Raw genomic sequence first — 20,113 nt, forward strand, 5'->3', positions numbered from 1 at the left:
CATGTGAGTGTCAATACTTTATTTTGGTGTAAAGAGGGGAAGCTGGAAAATACACTGTATTTAAAATTTTCTTGGTTCCCCCTCACTTTGTGGAAAGCCCCTCCCCCCGCCCCAAGCTAATCAATCTGTTCAAACTCAAATACTTAAAAATTACAGCAGCAAAACAAAAGCACAGAGAAGAAACCCGATGGAGAAGGCGCCTGGGCAGGTAGTGTCACTTGGTGTGGACGACCGAGGTGCTGAACAGCAGCTTCTGCTTCTGCCTCTTCCTCTTCTTCCCGCCTCTGTCTTCTGAGGGGAGACAGCGAGAGTGCGCTAAGCTTACCCCGACAACCATGACCCTGACAAGAGTGGGCACTGAGGTGAACAGGCTAGAGAGATGGCCCAGTGGTTAAGAGCACTTGTTCTTACACTCGAGGAAATCCCTTCTGAGCTCTGACAGCATCAACACGCACATGGTACACACTCATACACGCAGGCAAAACACTCGTACGCAGAATAAAGTAAAGGAGTTCTCAGAATCCCACTTCTGGACCTTAAAAATTAACCTGGGGTGAAAAGTAAGTCCCATCTGACAGTTACTACCTGCCACCAACCCAGGCAGGAACAGCAGCGCAGGTGGCTAAGCCCGAGCTCTGAGCTGAGAGTTCCCTGCCCTTACCAGAGAGGGGGTCTGAAGTAGCTGGTGTGTCCAATTTCATGAAGGCTGCTTCGATAGCTTGGCTGAAGGAATTTTGGAAACTGGGCACAGGAACACGGTCAGAATTATCACTCTCCCCATCGCTGTCCACAGGGGCAGGAGGAACCAGGCTGTTGTCATCTAGAAAACGGGAGTGTTTCGATTGTAGGGAGCTCATTGACAGGGTGTCCAGACCCGCCCTCTGCTGCCCGATCTCACCTTTCTTTGGAGCACTTCTGGACCACCCGTCTGCTTTTGCTTTGCCAACCCTCAGCATCTGCCAAGTGGGACAGAAGGAAGAATGTCTACGTCTGACCAAATGTAAGTCACAGCCCTTCACAGGACAGTCAGCCTCTGTACAGTCTGTCATGTCTGCACCCTGACTGATGGCAGCAGTGCACCCAGGATGTCACACTTTGGGAAGCTGTGAGGAAGGACACTGAGGGCAGTGGGAGGTCCTCAGTCAGGAGTGAGTTAGAACACTTGCTCTGATGGCCCTCCCTGCCCTTCATGAGGCACCTAAGTACATCAACCAATAACCACAAAATTTGGGAGGCTAAGGCAGCAGGAGGATTACCTACAATTCAAAACCAGTCAGGACAATATGAGTTTTAGGATAATATGGGGCATAGAGACCTTATCTCAAAACATAAAAAATAATTAAAGACAAAATGTAGAATAAGCATATACAGTGCCTTCCAGGGTTTTGTTTTTGTTTGACTGACTGATTTTTTTTTAACCCTCTGGGGTGGGGGGACTAGAGCTCTCTGTATAGCTCTGGCTGTCCAGGAACTCACTCTGTAGAACAGACTGGCCTCAAACTCCCAGAAATCTGCCTGGTTCTACCTCCTAAGTGTTGGGATTAAAGGTGTTTGCTACCACAGGCAACATACCTTCCAGTTTAAAAAAGCTATGTGTATCCCGAGCCTCCTGCTCTGAGAAGACCTACCGTGCTTTTTGCACCCACCTCCCCCTCAGGTATTGCCTTTCAGGTGCAGCCATAAGCCATGGCCCAGTTGTTTTCTGTACATATGGTAAATCAGAATAATCCCTCTGCCCTTAGAGAACTGCCTTCATTTCACATGATCAAAGCAAGTTCTACTGTACGTTTCATCTGCTAGATATGCCACACAACTCAACTCCTATCAGGACTTGTTCTCCTGTTTTTGTGGCCTGGGTAGGTAGGCATGGGCAACCACACTAAACAAAGTACATATGACCTCCCCACCCCACTCAGCACAGAATTCAAGCAAGCCTGCCTGACCCTGATGCCTGTGTCCCAAAGTGAGACACATTGTTCAAGATCAACTGTATGTATCCTGGCTAGGCTTGAACTTCTCACCCTCCAGATGTCAGGCCTACACTTAGATCACCTTTATCATCTTTCACTCTGGTCGTCTTCCTAGAGTTTCATTATTTTAAAATCTGAGTGGTATGACATGGTGCTGGGATTCAAATTCATCACCAATATTTATTCTCCAAGAAATATTTTAGGTGTATAATCTGAAACTAGTCATGAGGAGACTTCAAGGTCCTAGAACCAGTTGAAATTAACAGATACACCGGGTGGTGGTGGTGGCACACGCCTTTAATCCCAGCACTTGGGAGGCAGAGGCAGGCGGATTTCTGAGTTCGAGGCCAGCCTGGTCTACAAAGTGAGTTCCAGGACAGCCGGGCCTACACAGAGAAACCCTGTCTCGAAAAAACGAAACAAAAAGAAATTAACAGATACAGCCCTTACCTAGAACACTGTCTATTTTATAAAAAACTTAATTTTAAATAATTAAAACTTGAATTTTCAACTACTTCCATGAGCTCTGCTCAAGACACTCTCTCAGCACCGTGCATGCATATAATGCAGCTAGCCCTGGCTGCCTGCCCTCTCCCTCTCCTGCAGGTACCCAGCTCTCACGCAGAGGCTGACTCTCTGTCCTGCACTAGGTTGAGAGGCACCAATCCCTGGAAGAGGGTCCCAGACAAGCAGCAGGGCTCATATGAGCTGCTTCTCAAGTGAAAGATTTACCTGGGCAAAAGAAAGGAAAGGAGAGTCTTCTTCCAGACTCCCAACGCAGAAGGAGGGACTGCCCTGACTGGCAGTGGGTGACAGAGGGGTCAGCAGAAAGTCTGGAAGGAAATCAGAGACCTGGTTACATGAGTCAGGTTCTAAAAAATCAAGTATCCTTTTACTGAGAAATAACCACGAGAGGCAGGCAAGCTGGCACCTGCCTGTGACCACTCTGGGACAGTGAGTTCCAGACCAGCCTGGCTTTGTGAATGAGCCTTTGCCTCTGAGAGGGAGGGAGAAGAGATGGGAAGGTGAACGGAAGGAGTCAGGTCTGGATGACTGCTATAACTTCCCCGTAAGAGAAAACGCACACCTAGGTTCAAATGTGACTCTTGCCACGCTCTTATACGAGGGCACGAGGCACCGCTGACACAGGGAACACAGAGGAGGCTTCTCAAAGCTCCTCTAACACTGGTGTGCAGCACAACCAGACAGCCCTTTCCTTAGGAAATGCTACACCTCCCACAAAGGCTGGCTCTCAAGGTAGGGTGGCTCACGACTGTAATCTTAGTACTTGGGAGGCTGAGGCAGGTACACCAGTGAGTTCGCAGTCAGTCGGACTGATATAGCAAAACTGTCTAAAAAATAAAAACAAAAAGGCTAACTAGCTCTCAAAGACAAGATGTTTGATATGGACTGGTTTTATGTGGATGGACAACTTCAAAAGAAACATCCAGAGTTATGGCCACTCTGCCCCAGAGTCAGGACGGAAGACATACACCAAGTCAGTCTTTGAGAGTCCTGGGCAGCAGTCCATCCTTTCTCACCTACAGCTGAAAGCATCAGTCTGCTGCTGTAGGCACTGCTAGGCCGTGGGTGCCGAGCAGCGGGTGGGCGCCTTGTCTCTTTCCTTTCACAGCCATCTGACCTACCTGACACTTTCACTCCGAGAACGAAACTATTCTTACCTTAGAAATTCACACTTGCCAAACAAACAAAACTAAACTTAGCCAATGAGGACTCTCTGCCCATAGTGTGCCCAGTGCCCTGCAGTGTTCTCTCATGCACAGAACACCATCATGGTTACACACAGTCTGTAAGAGCCAAGTTCTAGCCCCAGCTTCTGCCACCAAAGTACTGTATGTTATCAGTCTCAGGACCTGTGCCGGCTAGTTTTTTAATGTCAACTTTACATAAACTAAGGTCATCCAATTCCATTGAGAGAAGGCCTTCATACGATTGGCCTGCCTGTAGGCAAATCTGCAGGGCTATTTTTTACTGATGACTGATGTCAAAGGCCCAGCATACCTTAGCAGATGGTCCATGCCCAACCTGTAAATACAGTTTTAACTAAGCTATTTCCCTACTGTGTACTCGGTAAGTCTGACTTTTTCCCTTACAAATTACGATCACTATCACATAAGGACAATTATAAACATTAAACACAGAAATAAGAAAAAGAGAAAACAAAACAGATGGGTCAGAAACACGATGCAGGTTTTACGAAACTGCAAAGTCTAAGAAGCCAGAATAGCCAATGGGAAAGGGTAACCAAACATAAGAATTGAATGCGGCCTAGGACTAAAAGTTCTTCCTTTAAATACTGCAATGTGCCAGGTTGCTCAGTGTTGTGAATTCAGACACTAGACCTGCTTAAGGTCAAGGCCCGTGGCTAAGAGGGCGCACGCCTCCTGCAGACTGACTTTGGCTTGGTTCTAGCATCCACTTACTCCAATTCCAGGAGTTTGGACACCCTTTTCTGACCTCTAAGAGGACCAGGCATGTATGTGGTACACATATATACACACAGGCAAAAAACTCTTACACATAAACTTTAAAGATTAAATCAAATTAGAGCTCTAGCTAATAGCAGAATTCATCACACATCAACTACTTACCTGCATGGGAGCCTGGACTTCTGCTCAGAGGAGACAGGGATAGGGCCCCATGGCCCTCAGTGCTGGTGGAACCCAAAGCAGAATCAGAGGAACAGGTGTAGGAGTTGAAGGCAGGAAACTGCTGAAGGTTCTCGAGAGGAATGTGGACCTCAGGATCTGCAAGCAGAGGCAATGACAGGCCCGCTTACACAGCTGTGCATACTGTCTCTGAGCCTCCGGAGTCTGGAGGGCCCGGAAGACAAGTGAAGATCAGCCTGTCTCAGCTTTACTAGCCAGTCATCCAGCTAGCAGGAGGCTCAAGCAGTAAGAATAGCCTAGGCTATGATCGTCAGAATCCCCCGCTCCAAAACACTGGATGTTGTGCAAACCTATGTCACTTCACCACCAGGGAGGCAGACAGTTCAAGGTCAGCCAGGCCTAACAGTGAGCTACTGTCTTACAAACTGTTCTTGAGACATTTGTTTTCTCAAAGTTCCGGTGTGTCAGCCATCAAGTTCTAGAAGCCGAAGCACATCCTCACTGCACCTTCCCCAGTGCAAGCTGTGTCTGTCTACCATTCTAGACGGAAGCAGACAGCCAGGTCCGTCCCAGCATGCACTCACATCCTCACTGTCTTCTCACTTCCTCCACGTGGGTCTCCTCAGGCAGCCCGTGGTGTGGGTCTGAGCTCGCTGGGAGTCTGGCATGGCCTTGAACTCAAGGCCACTGATTCTAAGTTTCAGTCCCAGTCGCCAGGCCCAGCTCCAGTTCTAGTTTTCTAGTGGATGCCCAGGCTTTGAGTCACACCAATCCCCTGGATTTAGCAACTGATTCTGGAGTCAAATCAGAAACTGCTCCCAGCTCAGCAGAGCACGCTCACACACATATTCATATTCATTCAGATATTCATTCATATTCATTCTCTCTCTCTCTCTCTCTCTCTCTCTCTCTCTCTCTCTCTCTCTCTCTCTCTCTCAATTCTCTATGTGACCCACACACCCTGCATCCTGTGAGCTGGTCAGGTCTAAGACAGTCAGCATTAGAGAATTCCCCACCACAGAACTTCCATGACCACCTTTGATCCTGACTCCAGGGAAGAATGAAGGAAAACAACCGGCAGGCGTAGGCAAGGGGCCACACAGACTCACACAAGGCAAAGCAAGCACACACGAGCTCTGAACTTACACCTGCCCTGCCTCTTGTTCTCCTCCATTTCAATCCTGCGCTCTCTGCGACGCTCCTCGCGGGCCTTCTTTTGACGCTGACGCTTCCTTTTCTCAATGTCATCTGTGGGTTGGTCAAGTTGTAAGAAAGACAGACCGGCTGCCATTAACTCTTCCTAGGTGACTACAGCTAAGCCGGTGGGACAGTGGACCAGGGATGCATCAAGTGTCTCAGGACACAGCTCAAGCCCCGCCTCCCACGCTGGGTTCTGAGTAGAGAAGGAAAGTGGGCTTTCTCACCTGAGAACACCTCTAGGGTTTCCTTAGAGACCACAGGAGGTTGCAGAGCCAGTTCACAGATGCTGAACTCACAGGTGAGTGGCAAGTGAGAGAGATACCTGTGACGCTGCCGAACATCCTACAAACAGAACCAACGCTCAACCACCCCTGAGCGCAGAGGAGCCCGACGCTCAGCACACACACGCAGCACCCGGACTAAGTGGACAGCTCTGCTCTGGGGAAAGGCGGGCCCTACGCAGAGCCCACACCTAAGACATCCACCGAACTCAGCGCTCACAGACTAAGGCACAGGGAGGAGCCAGCCTGATAATGGAAGGACTTCAGCTGACCACTATCTCCACCTGTCTAGATGCACACTCGGAGAGAGAACAGGGGGGGACTACTTAACAGAGCCAACAACAGTGTTAGAGACCCGCCTACTGAAACAATCTGGCCTGCAACACTGGAAACCAAAGCCTGCTAACTTAAAAGTTTCTATTCTTTTTGTGTATTTATTTCATGCAATAAATATAATTTTGTATCAATACAGGCATATTTACTGTATGGCAAAATTTCAGATATGTAAATCATCACCCCATTAATTCAAAAGTTATTTCCAAACTAAAAGCCTATCTTATACCCGTGTACCCTAGCTTAAATTTCACATAAGTAAGTCATCACCTCATAATTCAAAGTTATTTCCAAACTAAAAGCCTATTCCATACCTGTGTAACCTAGCTTAAAGCTTAAAGGATTTGGGGGTTTGAACATTCCTTTCAGGAAGTAAAAAGGAAGACAAAGCAGGGTGTGGTGGCGCGCACCTTTAACCTGAGTCAGCCAGCCTAATCTAGTTAGTTCTAGGGGAGCCAGGGCTTTATATTGTGATCCTGTCTCAAGAAATCAAATAAATAAAAATAAATATAAAGGGTGTGTGTGTAGGGGTATGAGACACGAACAAACTTCATTTGTAATGAAAAATAAAGACATCAGTACCCCAAACTGTGGCACTGCCCATGAGACACGGGGCAGTATAAATTGTCGCACAGACCGTGAGACGCGGGGCAGTATAAAGTGCCCAGCGCACTCAGAGAGGCGTGTGGAGCTACAGGATTACACTACCTTCTAAAACGACAGAAACAAACCTAAGCAGTTCTTTCTGAGGTGGAGATAGGAAGATGAGAAGTTCAGGCATCTGGGCGCTGTAGCCCAGGCTGTATAAGAGAGGCCGCATCTCAAAGGCCAAGAAATAATCAAAAGGAGTGGTGCCATCTCTGAGTTTGAGGCTAGCCTGCTCTATAGAACAAGATCCAGGACAGCCAGGGCTACATAAGAGAGACCCCGACTCAAAAACAAATAAAGAAATGAACCCCAAGAAATGACCACGTCAAGGGCCTAAAAGCCTTGCAGCCTTCCTGCGGTGAGGCCTACCCCAAACAGTTCACATCACATGCTGTTCTCCACAGTCTCACCTCAGACATGGAATACCCAGCAATCTCTACCACGGTTGCAGAGATCTTCTCCGGGCTCTGCTCCAGGCTGCCGTACTCCCGCACCAGGCAGCGCACATTGACGGGGTGCAGGAACATGTGCTGTCCATCTTCCGCTAAAGACAAGAGAAGAGCCGTGTCACACAGCCTTGGCCAGCCTTCAGCATGGACCTCTCCCGGCTAGGCCCACCATTCCCGCTTGTTGAGAAGCTGTGAGCCAACCCCCAGGACCTAGCACAGACCCCCTGGTCTGTTCAGAGTGCCAGGCCAACATCCATCTCCCTCAAATCCCTGAGGCAGCCCCGCCCTCTCCTCAGGAGCTCACCTTGGTAGAAGTAGTAACAAGGAGAGCTGCTCAGCTGTGTGAAGCCTGGCTTTGTGGGGGGCTCCTCCTGGCTCAACTCAGTACCAACAGTGCCCTCTCCAAGACTGTCATCGGCTACTTCTGAGTCCTCACAGGCTTCTGGCTCAGACATTGCGTCCTCTTCTTCTACCAAAGGGAGCGCGAGAGGACCAGGGGGGTCCAGAGAACAAGCTTGCTCAGCTTCTTCATCAAAAGCAGACAGATACTCCAGCACGTCCTGTTGGAACAAACGCTGGTCGACACACGTCCCATGCCTGCTTCATGAAGTAAGGTGGCAGAGAGCGCCTATGTTCCCCAGGTGCTGACCTGAGCTCCCCTGTTCACTACCTCCCCTGGAAAAGGTGACAGATCTAGTCATGAGAACACAGCCAAGCCACCATCACTTCTTCACAGCAGTGTCACCATCTGAAGAACAAGTCACTTCATTGTGACAGGCACACTAACCTTCCTGTGTTGGAAAGCAGACTCCGTGGCCAGGGGAGCCATCAGCACCAGCTGTTCTAGAGCAGCCACGACACCAGTGACCTCCCCTTTGCCTGCAGCCACTCCCGACAGAGCTTCTTCCCGAATCTAAGGACACCAGAAAAAAACAGACGGACAGACTCACTCTGAAGGACAAGCAGTGATTCTCACGGCTCACACTTGAGTCCCTGATGCAGACTCACAGGACCTACTGGATTTCCTCCTGGGTTAGTTCTACTCACTCCATCATCCTCAGTGAGTGGTGCTAAGGCCTGATGGGCAAACCCAATACTCTCCCCACAAAATCTCCACAACACCTTGAAAACTAAACACAAGTATTTTCCTAGACAAGTAAAAAAAAAAACTACCTTGCTTAATTAACTAAGAATACAGCTCAACTAGAAACCCCATTGTTACAGTGAATCAAGAAAATCATTACCTCCACGACATCCTCACACAGATGGCCTTTCAGACCCTCCCTAGAGCTAAGGGAAGTCGGTCTGCAGTCCCCACGTACTCACCTTGACCTCCTGGATAGCAGCCTCAATGAAGCAGGACTCAGGAGTGTGCTTCTCCTCTGCAAGCTGCTGCTCTAGCGCTACTCTCTCCTCCAGAACCACCCGGCGCAGCACCTGCTCCTTAGAGGCCAGCAGCAGCTTGGAGTACTGGCTGTGCTGCTCATCTGAAGGAAAGCCGTGATCAGACACACACGCGCACGCACACTCACACACAAAACACACACATACGTGCACGCACGCGCGCGTACACACACCTCTCTCACATATGCCTTTCCAGCCCTAGGCAAAAAATTGGACTAACAGTACAACCTCCTTGGAACTGTACCAATTATCCTAAACCGGGCTAGTTCAAAGAGCCTAAGACGCTAGAAAAAAAATCACAGCCAAGCTTACTGATGAGAATATAATGTTAACCCATAGGTCTAGCCATACGGAAATGGCCAGAAAGATGGTTTTCTATGAATGAAGCACCAGTAACAGAACAAACCCAGTTCCATCCATCCACCCCATAGTCTAGTTTTTACAAGAACAAATAGGGGCTCCAGCATGGTGGACATTAATCCAGCACTTGGGAGGCAGAGGTAAACAGATCTCTTGTGAATTTGAGACCAGCCTGGTCACAAAGCGGGTTCCAGTACAGCCAGGTATACACAGGGAAACCTCATCTCAAACAAAACAAAACCCAACAACAGATGTCAACCAAGCACAGCCAATCCCAGTCTCAGAGGAGTAAGTGAACTGAGGAGACCTGACTACAATTCAGAGGAAGGATCGTGAATGGTTGATTTCCTTACTTCCTTCCCCAGTACTTTGTTTTTTTTTTTAAGATGAAGCTCAGACTGACTCCAACTTGCTATGCAGCCAAGGAAAACCTTGAACGTCTGATTCTCCTGCCTCAGCCTCCCAAGTGCAGGACCTCATGTGTGCACCACCATGGCTGGCTCCTCCCTTGTATTTCTGCTGTCACCAGTGCTGGGAGTTGAACCTACAAACCTTTGTGTGCTAGGCAACCACTCTGTCCTGTGCCACATCCTCTGCCCTTGTTTTAAGACAGCTTCTCATCTGTGGGTAAGCTAAAATTGGCTTAGCCAAGGGGCAAATTCTGGTATTATCAAGACGCATACAATGTTCCTTAGGGGTTATTTGCCCTCCCACTCACCTCCTAGATTAATGGGATGGTCTACATTCATCCACTTGGATTTGGGCAGGGCCACCAACACTCCTTTCTCTCTCTTCATCAGCTGCATTGTAATGGTGTCACCCACAGCATACTGTCGAGACTCTGTGGCAACAACACTGAGACAAAGACGTTTAGATGAAGCAGAGTTCAGAGGAGGCAGCAGCCCAGGGTCTAACCTACCCTACCCCACAGTCTCACCTCTTGAGATCCTTCTTATGCACAGAGCTGTAGCAGATGGGACATTTGCTCCAGGTTTTCTCACTGAGTGAAAGATAGTGCAGGATGCACGCCCAGCAGAAAATGTGTCCACAGCGGGTTATCTTGGCTGCAGTAGGTGGGTAGAGGCATATTGGGCAAGATGGCACTTCATGGCTACAGATGCGCTAGAACACAACGACACAACGTCACGGCTTTCAGAACTGACTGGGGGCGACAAAGTCAAATGCCTCTCTCTTCATCCTAGCACTTCTTCACCAAACTGTTTAACAACTCAGCAGTGAAGAGCACCTCTGCTCGAGGAGTCCGAATGAGAATGGGCCCCACTTGGTGGAACTGTTTGGGAAGAATTAGGAGGTGTAGGCACTTTGAGGCTTCAAAGGCCTCCCCGTGCCAGCCAGCTCTGTCTCTGTCAACAGTGAGCTCTCAGCTACTGCTCTGGCACCCTGCCTGCCCGCATGCTTCTCTCCATGGTAGTCATGGACCCACCCTCTGAAGTTGTAAGCAAGCTCCCCAGTTAAACGGTTTGTTCTGTAAGTCATGATATCTCATCACGGCAGTAGAAAAGGATACTGCTCGTGCAGAGGATCCAGGGTTGTTTGCTTTTGTTTTTAAGAATTATTTACTTTATGTATATGAGTGCACTGTAGCTGTCTTCAGACACATGAAGAGGGCATCAGATCCCATTACAGATGGTTATGAGCCACCATGTGGGTGCTGGGAATTGAACCTTAGACTTCTGTAAGAGCAGTCAGTGCTCTTAATAGCTGAGCCATCTCTCCAGCCCAAAAGTGTTTTTTTTTCCTTATAAGGCATTCTATAATATTCCTAGATGATTATATAAGTTTTTAAAATAAGAGGAATCTGTATTTGTTAAAATAAAATAGCATACAAGCAAGAGTGCTTGTTCTTCTGAAGGCAGCTGTCACACGTCCCATAGGACCATGAGGAGACACCTGAGCTCATGACCTCAGCAGCACCACATGCAGAGGCTTTGCAGGAAACAAATCACCTGCTAATCTGATATTAATTAGGACAAGGGGGTGCCAATGAAGAAATGTCCACGTAACTGAGCTCAGCCTGGTCAGAAGGGTACCCACGGTCCTTCTTACAGACCCGTAAAGACGACTTCCTCAAAGAGGGGTAGGTAGGTAGGTCCTTTATTGCTTACACACCCTCGGAGAAAAGCCCTCTACATCCCACTGGTAACAAAGGAAATGTGTGCACAGGCCAGTCAGAAACCGTCTCCCACATTAACAGAGCCACCGGCGGCTGTGCGAAGGCGGCCTTTATCAGCTTGCTCCCTCTAATGGCTTAGAAAACCTGGTAAAGCTGCTCACCACTTGTTCCACAAAGTCCCAGTTGACTAAGGTGTCAGGGTCAGCAAAGTGAGCTGCGTAGTCTTGGTCTTCAGACACCACGAACTGGCAGCTAGAAATAGCAGGAAAGAGCGGCAGAGAGCAGTCTGTCAAAATCACCAAGACTTCACCGCAATTCCCCACTCAGGTCAGGCGCTGGCCAGGAGCAGCTGCGGCTGCCAATATGGGGCTGCATAACCCAGACTTCAGCATCAGCTGAGCCCCGCCCGGCTCTGCAAGGAGTCCAGTCTCAGCAGGCAGATGCCCAAATCCATAAACTACTTCTTCTGCTTCCAAACCCCAATAACCTTCCTGTTGTTCCCCCTTGAACTAAAATTAACCCAGACTGAGACTTCCTCCCTCAACCCTTGGACCCTATGAACACAGCTCGTCATCTGCAAGGCAGTAGAAAGCTGTTCTTAATCCCTTAGAGCAATGCCCATCAAATAACACAGTGGTGCTTTAGTCTATACCCAAGGTCCAACCTTACATCATAGGAGTCAGAAAAAGGGGAGGGAGGGATAGACACCAATTTCCTGCCTATTTCATCTGTCTCTATTCCTAGCAGTGAGTCTTCTTAGAACTCTGGACCGTTACTCTTGGCTTCCACACACACAACAGGGGAACACACAGGAGCACACAAGTAAGTGCTGGAGTTGGCAGTTTAAGAAAAAGCACTGCTCTTGCACAGTGTGGTCCTAGCACTCATGCCAGGGGCTCCCAGCTGCTGGAACTGCAGCTCTCAGGGAACTGCAAGTCTGGCCGCCTCCAACACTCCATTCAGGTGCACATAGCCACACACGCTCATACACACAATTTAAAAGAAATTCTTTGGAAAAACAGAGTGCCTACCTTTTTTTTCCTTTTTAGTTTTTGTTAAATAAGAATAAAGGTTAACAAAAATTTGTGTGTCTGGGTGTTTTGCCTGCATGTGTCTGTGTACCAGCTGCAACCGAGGGCATCAATGCCCTGGAACTACAGGTACAGATGGCTGTGAACTGCCATGTGGGTGCTAGGAATCAAACCCAGGTCCTCTAGAAGAAGAGCAAACAGTGCTCTAAACCTCCAAGCCAGCCTCCAGCCCACTGAGTGCTGACTTTGTACAACACTGCATCAACACTGCCTGCTAACTAGAGTCCAAGCCTCAAGGGAACCAAGGCAACTCTTCCAACTGCAATGGCGGCCCCAGCTCCAACAAGCCAGAGCCTAGGACACAACTGTGCGAGATGCATAAAGGAAAGAGCCTCAGTCCTTTCCAAGTGTGCCCTTTGACCCAGGGAGGCCTGTCCAGAAGGGCTCCTGTGAAGACTGTGTTTGCACCTCAGTTATCCCTCTGCTAGGCTCAGCACATGAGCACAGGACTCAGAAACTCTCTGGTCTTTCCCCTCCCTGGACCCATGACCCCTCCTCCCAGTCCACTGCACAGCAGGGCTGAGTTCACACACCATTGCTAGTCCCTGAAGCCATGGCAAGCGTTATGCTGCCTCAGCACTGAGAATATTCACTCAGAAACTGTGACAGGAAATAAAGAACGATAACCTTCTTTGTGTTTCTCCCTCCTAACTGTTCAGATGATGTGTCCTCCCAACGGTTTCATTTCCCTTTGCCCTGGAGGCATACTCACTTGGCCTGTAAAAAGAGCTCCTTGTTGAAAGGCTTGTGTCCCCACTTGTTTCTTTTCCCCCAGCTGCCATGTCCACTGCCTTCAAAGTGACCTGCCTGGCCACGGGGTTCAAAGGTGAAATTTAACAAGTGGTTCAGGTTGATCTTCTTAGGGCCAGAGAACTGGGCAGGGCTAAACTCTGCCCGCTGAGCCTCTGCTACCTGGAGAGAACGACAGCATTTCAGAGTGAAAGAATCTACCCATTCGCAGCAGACACCAGCACACAGTCCCACCTTCCACATGGCTGTGAACACTGGAATGCTGGCCTAAATGCTCACCTAAGCTGTGCATGGCAGTGAGGGCAGAAAATGCCTTCAGCATCTGCATCCCCCAACTGTCCAGTCTGCCATGCACAGCCTTCTCGAAGCACCAAGAGGAATTTAGCCGGTTAAACTCTCTGTAGTCCTGCTGTCTTTCACTGTACTGAACCTGGAGACTCATGACTGCTAGGCAAGTATCTTCCTCCATGTCAAACCCACACCATCAGCTCCACAGCCCATCCCCCACCCCCACCCCCAAGACTAAGTTTGATGGGTATAGAATGGGATGCCTTTATTCCCACACTGGAAGGCACAGGCAGGTGGATCTAAGTTCGAGGCCAATCTTGCCTACAGTCAGGACTATACAGAAAAACCTTTTCTCAAATAATTAACAAAGAGCACAGATAGCACTGAGTGAAGGTGTCCATGCACACAGAGGGGTCAAAGTCCCTGGCGTTCTAGAGCTGGGGTCACTGAGTTACAGGTACTTGTGGGCTGCCCTCTATGGGTGCTGGAATCAAACCTGGGTCTCTGTAAGAACTATACTCTCTTCACTGCTGAACCTTCTCTGCAGACCCACATACCCCATGCTATAGCTATATAACTCTGGGGGTTCATTCTGACACAGTGAGGTGGCAGAGGGCTGCTAACTGCCAGAAGACTCCTGTCTAAGGCACTATTATTGACAGTTAATTAAAACTGATGGAATTAGAACATGGAGGGAACTAGCTGCAACAAGAAATAACCCTAATCGCTATATTCACAGTTTAAAGGTGGCAGGAAACAGATGTGCAGACGGAGTCCTCAACAACCCTACACTGAAATGGTACAGACATGTGCAGAGCAGACAGGTGCAATTCCTCACGCCAGTTCCCAGGCCTCTCTAACGTCCTGGGCTGCTCGATGCCACTATGTCCTCACTTGAAATAATGATCTGAGAAACACAGCAGTGGAAAGATTTCAGAAGACAAGGATTTCTACTCACTTGCTCTCCACCCGCCTCATCAAACTCCAGCTATTTGGGTGTGTTCTCCCAACACAGCTATACCTGAAGCACTGGGTTCTCTCTGTGTCTCCTGTCTGTCCCTCATTTTTGAGAAGGGTTTCTCTGTGTAGCCCTGGCTGTCTTTCCTGGATCTCCCTCTGCAGACCACACAGGCTTCCAACTCAGAGATCTGCTTGCCTCTGCTTCAGTGCTAGCACTCAAGGCCAGAGCCACCAGCACTGGCTCTTCCTTAACCTGTGGTTAAAGCCCCATTATTTACTTAAATTTACAAACAAAAGAAAAAAAAAGGAAAGGGGAAAAAAAAAAAAAGGAACTTCAGCAAAGGCAAATGTAACACTTAAACTGTAGAGTGGAATGTAAAGGTTCTTACCAAGCTCATTCCTGCAATGCCAGCACTTGAGAAGAAAAAACAAAACCCAAGAGAATTCAAGAAATACAAAAGAGAACCAGTGGCTGCATGGTGATGGTGCATTCCTTTAATCTGAGCACTCAGGAGGCAGAGACAGGCAAATCTCTTGAGTTCAAGGCCAGCCTGTTCTACAGAGTGAGTTCCAGGAAAGCCAAGGACACACAGAGAAACCCTGTCTCAGAAAAGGAAAAATAAGAACCAGTAGAAGGACTTTGTATTCAGAAGTACAAATGTAGCCGGGCAGTGGTGGCGCATGCCTTTAATCCCAGCACTTGGGAGGCAGAGGCAGGCAGATTTCTGAGTTCGAGGCCAGCCTGGTCTACAGAATGAGTTCCAGGACAGCCAGGGCTACACAGAGAAACCCTGTTTTGAAAAAAACAAAAACAAAACAAAACAAAAAAAGAAGTACAAATGTGAGGCCTGAGAAATTCTATGTATACACTACCATGACAACCTTTCAAAACAGATACCAAATGTGGCAGCTCACACCTGTAATCACAAAGCTGAGGGTCAGCCACGTGTTACAAGGTAAGTTCCAGGCCAGCCTGAACTATAAAGTATCTTCAGAAAACAATCCAGCTATGGCAAACAAGTCGACAACTTCCTTCCTTACAAGGCACCAATCCTAGATCAAAAATTCTGACTTCCTCCCCAACTCCCACCCTGCAGCACACATACTCTCAGTCAGGGCTGGGGAGATGGTGGCTCAGGCCGAAGGAGAACAAGTGCTTTTGCAGAAGACATGGTTTGGTTCCCAGCACCCACATGGTGGTTCACTAATTCCAGTTCCAGGGATCCAACACCCCATTCTGACCTCACTGGGCTCACATGTGGTGCACATACACATATATAGGCAAGACTCATATGCATAAAACAAGTATTTCCCCAGGGGCTGGTGAGTCAGCTTGGCCGAGAGCATCCATTGCTCTTCCAGAGGGCCCTAGCTGCCAGCACTCGCCCAGTGGCTCATAACCTCTGTTCCAGGGGATCTGACACCTTTTTCCATATACATGCATGAAGGCAAAACACCCATACACAGATAAAATGAATTTCTCAAGCTTCTGGCCTACTCAGAGACACTCCCCCTAATTCCTATCTATCTTCCCAGTACATACATAGACCTCTCGGTTCTTCTCCATGACCCCGCATCTTCCGGTTAGCATGTTTCCGCCTGTCTCAGGCACTCACCCCTCTAGATGTACCTTCTAGGCTGTGCCATTTCACACAGCAGCTACTACACACATCCAGCTACTGACCATGTGACATCAGATCCAGGGTCCACCATGCACACAGACTGGCCTGGGGTCCCCGCCTCCCGAGCACCTGGACTACAGGCACACATGGCTGCATCAGCGTCTCTCTCCACCTTCCTAATGGCACACTTAGATCTTAAAACCGTGCTGCCGAAGCTGCAGCCCATGGTGAAACACTGGCTGGCATGCACAAGGCCGGCCGGCTATGAGCCCCACAACTGCTAAAGAAAATAACAACTGCCTGGTGTGGTGGCCCAAGCCTTTAATCCCAGGACTGTGTGAGCTGAGGCAGGGCGGTTCAAGGCTAGTCTCTGGTCTACAAAGTTTCTAGGACAGCCAAGGCCACAGAATAAGACCCTGTCTCAAAAATCAGCACTTGTTGTTCCTGCAAAAGACCAGGGTTCAGTTTTGAGCAGCGACATAGCATCTTACAACAGATTACAACTCACGTTCCAGAAGATTCGACATTTTCCAGCATCTCTGTCAAGTAGTACAGACAGACAGACAGACATGGAGGCAAAACACTCAAACACATAAAATAAATAAGACAATCAATGTAAAAGAAAATAATAAATAAATATAAATAAAGCACTTTAGGGTCCTGGGGGTGCAAAGAAGCTGTGTCTGAGACACGGTCTCACTCAATAGCCAACGATGGCTTGAATTAGTGCTCTTCCCACTTCTACCTCCCAACGCTGGGATTGCAAGCTTGTGGCTTGCTTTTCCATTAGACCACAATGCTCTACAGATTAGACCATGCTGTTGACAAACACGTCTTCACTGTCATACAGTGTCTTCGTCACTGTGATGGGGAATTCACTGTGTTTACAATTCTCGTTGATGGGGTTGGTTAGTGGCCTGTGTTTGAGACAGGCTCTCACTCTGTAGCCCTGACTGTAGAGCTCCAACTCCCAGAGATCCCCGTCTCTGTCTGTGCACAGCGTGGAATGAGAGGGCGCCCTTCCACAGCTGCCTGACTGCAAAGACTCACCTCTACCTCAGGTCACCTCACCAATGCTCCATCTCCCAACCCTCTTTGCTCATCTGGCTTAGCTCCTGTGGGGCATCCTTCCCATCATCTGCTGAATTTAAGCAACAAACCCTCCCTACCCATCCCCCAGGAGCTCCAGTGCAGAACCAAAAAGAACACAGTCCCACAAGGAAGCCCCACTGACGCAGCCCTTAGACTCCAGCAGCCCTGCTGCAGTTACACACGTGCACCCAGCCCACCCCACACAACCACAGTCCCTCAGGTTCCCAAACCCACCCTCTGCAGAGCACAGAGCACCGGCCGCCTGCTGCCAGCCTCGTAGCCACGCTCAGTCAGCAGAGCTCTCACATGTGCAGACCCTGCTGTCCCTTTGATAGATTTGTCGAGGACTGCAGCATGCCCATGTTCCCGTCCACCCTCCCCCTCTCATCAGCCACCCTATTGGGGAGAGATGTTGTTGTTTCCCTATCTCTAACTATAAAAGCTTTCCTGGCTCACACTTTTTCTGATTTTTAAAAAGTTTTTAATTTATTTATTTATGTATTCTTTTAAATGTAGGGGTGTTCTGTCTGCATGCCAGAAGAGGACATCAGATTTCTTTATAGATGGTTGTGAGCCACCATGTGGGTGCTTAGAATTGAACCCAGGACGTCTGGAAGAGCAACCAGTGTTCCTAACCACTGAGCCATCTAGCCAGCCCAATTTTTAAAACGTGTTATTAAGCCAGTTGTGGTAGTACATGCCTGTAATCCCAGTACTCAGGAGATGAAAGCAGGCAGACCCCTGAAAGTTTAAGATCAGCCTGGTCTACAGTGTTTCAGGTCAGCCAGAGCTACACAGTGAGATCCTGCCTCAAACAAATGACTGAATGAATTTCAGTAGGTAGTTAGATCTATATGAATTCAAGTCAGCCTGGTCTACACAGAGTTCCAGGACTATACCGTGAGATCCTATCACAAAACAAAGCAAAACAAAAAGAGATGTCATTAGTATTTTTAAAAGTTATGTGTGTGTTTATATCTATGTGCTGGCATGCACATCAGAGTGCAGTGGCCAGGAGCCACTGCAATGCCCTGGAGCTGCTTCTCAGGAACTGAACTCCCTCTTCCCAATAGCAGCTGGGCTAAACCATTCCTCTCTAGCCCCCACCCCCAACCCCTTCCCTTGACAGCACACTGCTGCCATCCCTGCTGTTCCTCCTTCCAACCTCCCACCCTCCAACCACCTCTGACCCACCAACCGACCTTGACACTGTCTAGTCCTAGTCACCCAACCTGACAACAGCTGAGCAAAGGGACAAGCTTCTCTTGTTGCTCCCAGCTCCTCATCCCAGCCCGTGTGCACCTCCTCCACTCAGAAGTCAGTCCTTCAGTCTGACCCCTCACAGCATCTGTTGCTTTAAATCCCAACAGTGTCCCTTCCCTGCTTCATTCACATCTCTCCAATTGACCTCTGCAGCCTGGCTGATGGCACAAACCAGTAATCTCAGCCCTCAGAAGGCCAACACAGCCACCCAGCCTGCCTACACAGTGAGACCTCTCAAAAATAAGTAAACAAACAAACAAAGTAAGTGTTCAGTTCCTTAGGTTCCTCCTCCTCCCCACCTCCTCCCTTCTCTCCCCTGCCTACAGTTTAATCCGATAGATAAGCACTTACCATCAGGTAAATTACACACTGGTTACCGACATGCCAGACTAGAGAATTAGCCCCTAAAGAACAAAGACAACGAATGTTCTGTTTAAGGCTGTGCTTGGTACGTCACAGACAAGGAGAAGACGTAATCCTTTTACAGTCGGTCTATCTACTGAGTCTGTCTTGCTCTGTAAAGGCTGCCCAGTATGGACAGTCAAACAACAGGACACGGAACTAGTCTTCTTCTTCTTCTTTTTTTTTTTTTTTTTTTTTTTTTTTTTTTTTTTTTGATTTTTCGAGACAGGGTTTCTCTGTGTAGCCCTGGCTGTCCTAGAACTCACTCGGTAGACCAGGCTGGCCTCGAACTCAGAAATCTGCCTGTCTCTGCCTCCCAAGTGCTGGGATTAAAGGCGTGCGCCACCACTGCCCGGCTGAACTAGTCTTCTTAACAAGCACTCAGGCTACTTCCTGAATCCAACAACTAGAAGTGACCATAAGTGCACATCCCTCACATCAAGCTTTACTCTCAGAGCAAACCCAGAGAACTCCTAACGATGGGACGGCACTGAACAACGTCCCCTGGCTCTTATCACTCAAGTGACAGTAAGTACAGCACACCTGCTCCATGTCTCAACCATGACTACTCAGTCTCCTCCTCCAGGGGTTCACAGCCCCAGGGGAGGAAAGGAAGCAAGGATCCAGTCTGGTTCACACCCAGCTGAGACACTGAAGGGAAAGCCAGGCCCAGGCAGACAGCTCCGCCAAGGCCAGTCTCACTCCCTACCTCATCTCGTCTTCCACCATTAGAAGAAGAGCTAAAGGGTTTGCTGCTGCCACCGCCCCTTTGAGGAGGCATCTTGTTAAAAGTTTTGCTTTTCTGTGAATTGGAGCGACGGGACTGGTTGCTAAAATTTTCATTTTTGGGGTAGGAAGGTTCACGCTTGCGACTGTAACGCTTGGATCCATTTGAGTTCTTGCCATCTGAAAACAGAAGAAATAAAAGTAATAAGTTCAATGTTTTCCCAGACACACAGCCAATTTCTGTCTAGCTTCCAGCAAGGTTGTACTTATTAAATAAATAAGGGGAAATAGGCCTTTCCACAGCCTCTGAAAAAGCTAAGCTTAGTCCACAGCATTGATGATTTGAGGAAAAGAACCACAGTAAGGTAGGCTGTTTGGTTTCAAAACAGCTGTTCTGTGCTGGAGGGATGTACCTGGTCTGCAGGGCTGACAGGAAAAGGACAGGCAGCCCTCTTGAGCGTACTATAGTGCAGAGTGTAATGTAGAGTCTGCACAGAGCTCTAGGAGTGG

General features: G+C 48.7%; 1 protein-coding gene across 3 annotated transcripts in view; it reads right to left on the bottom strand.

The window, feature by feature from the left end:
* Positions 1-4: 4 nt before the first annotated feature.
* Positions 5-20,113, bottom strand: part of Rnf10 (ring finger protein 10) — a 32,746-nt gene continuing 12,637 nt past the window's right edge. Inside the window, exons 1-17 of one of the 3 annotated variants that reach the window (XM_076922517.1) lie at positions 19,587-19,726; positions 18,827-18,879; positions 13,213-13,412; positions 11,571-11,661; positions 10,213-10,397; positions 9,994-10,130; positions 8,838-8,998; positions 8,299-8,424; positions 7,816-8,071; positions 7,473-7,606; positions 6,025-6,142; positions 5,747-5,848; positions 4,583-4,738; positions 2,703-2,803; positions 899-956; positions 662-820; positions 5-291 (exon numbers count right to left, since the gene is read on the bottom strand). In XM_076922517.1, the coding sequence (XP_076778632.1) occupies positions 215-291; positions 662-820; positions 899-956; positions 2,703-2,803; positions 4,583-4,738; positions 5,747-5,848; positions 6,025-6,142; positions 7,473-7,606; positions 7,816-8,071; positions 8,299-8,424; positions 8,838-8,998; positions 9,994-10,130; positions 10,213-10,397; positions 11,571-11,661; positions 13,213-13,412; positions 18,827-18,829 (2,064 nt within the window). In that variant the 5' untranslated portion in view covers positions 18,830-18,879; positions 19,587-19,726 and the 3' untranslated portion in view covers positions 5-214. Of the gene's footprint in view, positions 342-661; positions 821-898; positions 957-2,702; positions 2,804-4,582; positions 4,739-5,746; positions 5,849-6,024; positions 6,143-7,472; positions 7,607-7,815; positions 8,072-8,298; positions 8,425-8,837; positions 8,999-9,993; positions 10,131-10,212; positions 10,398-11,570; positions 11,662-13,212; positions 13,413-18,826; positions 18,880-19,586; positions 19,784-20,113 lie in introns of those variants that run through there. The other 2 variants (XM_076922515.1, XM_076922516.1) reach the window with 2 other exon arrangements.

The sequence above is a fragment of the Arvicanthis niloticus genome, chromosome 24 (assembly GCF_011762505.2).
Source record: "Arvicanthis niloticus isolate mArvNil1 chromosome 24, mArvNil1.pat.X, whole genome shotgun sequence".
NCBI classification, from domain to species: Eukaryota; Metazoa; Chordata; class Mammalia; order Rodentia; family Muridae; genus Arvicanthis; species Arvicanthis niloticus.